General features: G+C 43.0%; 1 protein-coding gene across 1 annotated transcript in view; it reads left to right on the forward strand.

Moving 5' to 3' along the window:
• Window positions 1-1,209: 1,209 nt before the first annotated feature.
• The window catches only part of LOC104547878 (cytosolic purine 5'-nucleotidase), a gene marked incomplete at its 3' end in the record, with an annotated part of 36,881 nt that continues 35,905 nt past the window's right edge, over window positions 1,210-2,185 (forward strand). Inside the window, exon 1 of the mRNA XM_010193739.1 lies at window positions 1,210-1,310. Within this exon, the coding sequence (XP_010192041.1) occupies window positions 1,210-1,310 (101 nt within the window). The remainder of the gene's footprint in view (window positions 1,311-2,185) is intronic.

Raw genomic sequence — 2,185 nt, forward strand, 5'->3', positions numbered from 1 at the left:
TAAAATGAGGGCAGTCATATTTTAAAGGTGTCTAGAAACCGTTGCTGTGTCATTAGCCATGTAGCTTGTGGGTGGTTTTGTTTCTTTTAAGGAAGAGCAAACAAGCCAAGGCCTGCGGTCCAGCAGTAGTGTGGGTTACACAAGAATGTGGTTTCATGTTATACCTAATTTGGTATAACTGTGGGATGTGTCTCCCACCCTGTCCTTCACACTGGCTCTAATGATAGCGTTGTGGCAGGTTGAGCTGGGTTCAGCCTGCTGACCAGTGGAGAACTACCTAGTTTTTGTTTGCTTTTGTCTGGTTAGTTTTGATGGGTGAGGACTTGGGCTGAACTGAGTCAACGTGGGACTGCTTCATCAACCCACCTGCTGCCAGGGACACAGCAAGACATGCGTTTGGCTGGAAGAAGGGTGCGAGCAGGATTGCCCCAGTGTGCTAATAACACGATTGGGAAAGGTTCCCCTGTTTCTTCACTGCAAGGCCTTCCTGATGAGAAGGTCTGTCTGGTGGTTTGGTTTTGACAACCTGTACTTGTGAAGGGGTGCAGATGTTTGTGAAGATCTACTGGTGAATATTTGCGTTGCTAGTGTTACAGGTTTGCAGTGTGCTCACTCTCTGAATGTGGCTGACCTGCAGAGGACAAAAGATCATCTTTCTACTTTTCTTCCAATTGTTTCTGCTAATTTAGCATCAGTTGGAAGCTTTGTCTTTGCTTAGAGATCAAATGGCAGAGGCAAGGCTCTTTATTTTTACTGTGTGGTAAAAGTGGCAAGGTCAGTCCCACTGGGGTTTGTAGGGTTTGTCCTGCCTAACCTATCTTGTGTATAAAGGGTAGTTTTTCTGTCAGCTATAGCTAATGCATATTAGTAACTCAAGGGTCAAAAAATACCCCTTTTCAGCAATGAAAACAAAGTCTCTGTTTCTAAATGCATTTCCACCACAATGGATAAGGATGTCTTTGCAGTTCCAACCTTGTGGAAAAGCCTTCCTAGCTCTCTGTTTTGACTCTCTATCTCATCAAACATCTCAGAGGAAAGCATCTTGCTTGACCTGAAAACTCAGATCATTCCACCAGGTACTTAGCAAGACTTCCTGTGTGGCACTCCATCTCTTCTTACCAGGAAACAGACTACTTTCTGGTGAAACAAACCTTGAACTTAAGCAAGCTTTTCTCTTCTACCTCTTTAGAAATAAATAAGCATTTGAAGATGACAACCTCATGGAGCGACCGACTCCAGAATGCAGCAGATCTCCCTGCAAACATGGATGGGCATGCTTTGAAAAAGTACCGCCGGGAAGCCTATCACCGGTAAGTCACTCATGTAACCTCAGAACTAAAGTGCTGAGACAGAGGGAAATAAACTAAGCATAAACCCTACACTTCATGGTTTTTTGCTTGTTGGTGAAACAGAAAGGTCGTTCTCACCTTCCTTGCAGAAGTGTTAGAAGAGAACTTAGAAGGTAGTGCAGGGTTGGCCTGCAGGAATTTACAAACAGTAGAGTTGAGATACGTGCACTAGAGCGAGTGAAGGTGTGCTTTCTAAATGCAGCTGAAAGATTAATCAAAGTTAGATTTTGGGATAGAAGCTTTCAAGTCAAGGAATACTTAGTGGGACAAGTGTTACAGTAATTATTGCAGTGCACACTGGGAGGGCATAGCCTTAGACACTGGAATGCACACATATGAATAAGGAGGAAATCAAATGGGCTCAGAAATTAAGTGTTTGAGAATTATATCTAGTATGGTTTATTGTGTGCACCACAGGAGCATGTAGACGCACTGTGCAAGATCTCAGCCTCCTTTTCTGTGGTAGGTGTGCGTACAACCATTTTGCTATAGAACAAGTCTAAGTAAACAAGATAGAGTATGAAATAAAAGAAGTGCTATCACTCTCATTTTATAGTTTGGGTATCAAAATACAGACACTAGATTGTTTTCATGAGATTACATGGGAGATTTGGTTGAGCCAAGAATTTAGCCCACAGCTCCCCTAGCTCCAGGCGTAGAGCATAAAAGACGGCTGCAATCTGTATCCTTATCAGATGTCTGGACCGCTACAGAGTCAAAAACAACAGCATCTAGTAATTGCCAGTGTTCTGTTTGTGGGAGGTGTATCTTCAAAGTTTAGCTTGTTTAATTTGAGAAGTCATGCAGTATGATGATCAGAGTATATTCAGCCGGAA

Source organism: Mesitornis unicolor, unplaced genomic scaffold (assembly GCF_000695765.1).
Source record: "Mesitornis unicolor isolate BGI_N332 unplaced genomic scaffold, ASM69576v1 scaffold54231, whole genome shotgun sequence".
In the NCBI taxonomy this organism is placed as follows: domain Eukaryota; kingdom Metazoa; phylum Chordata; class Aves; order Mesitornithiformes; family Mesitornithidae; genus Mesitornis; species Mesitornis unicolor.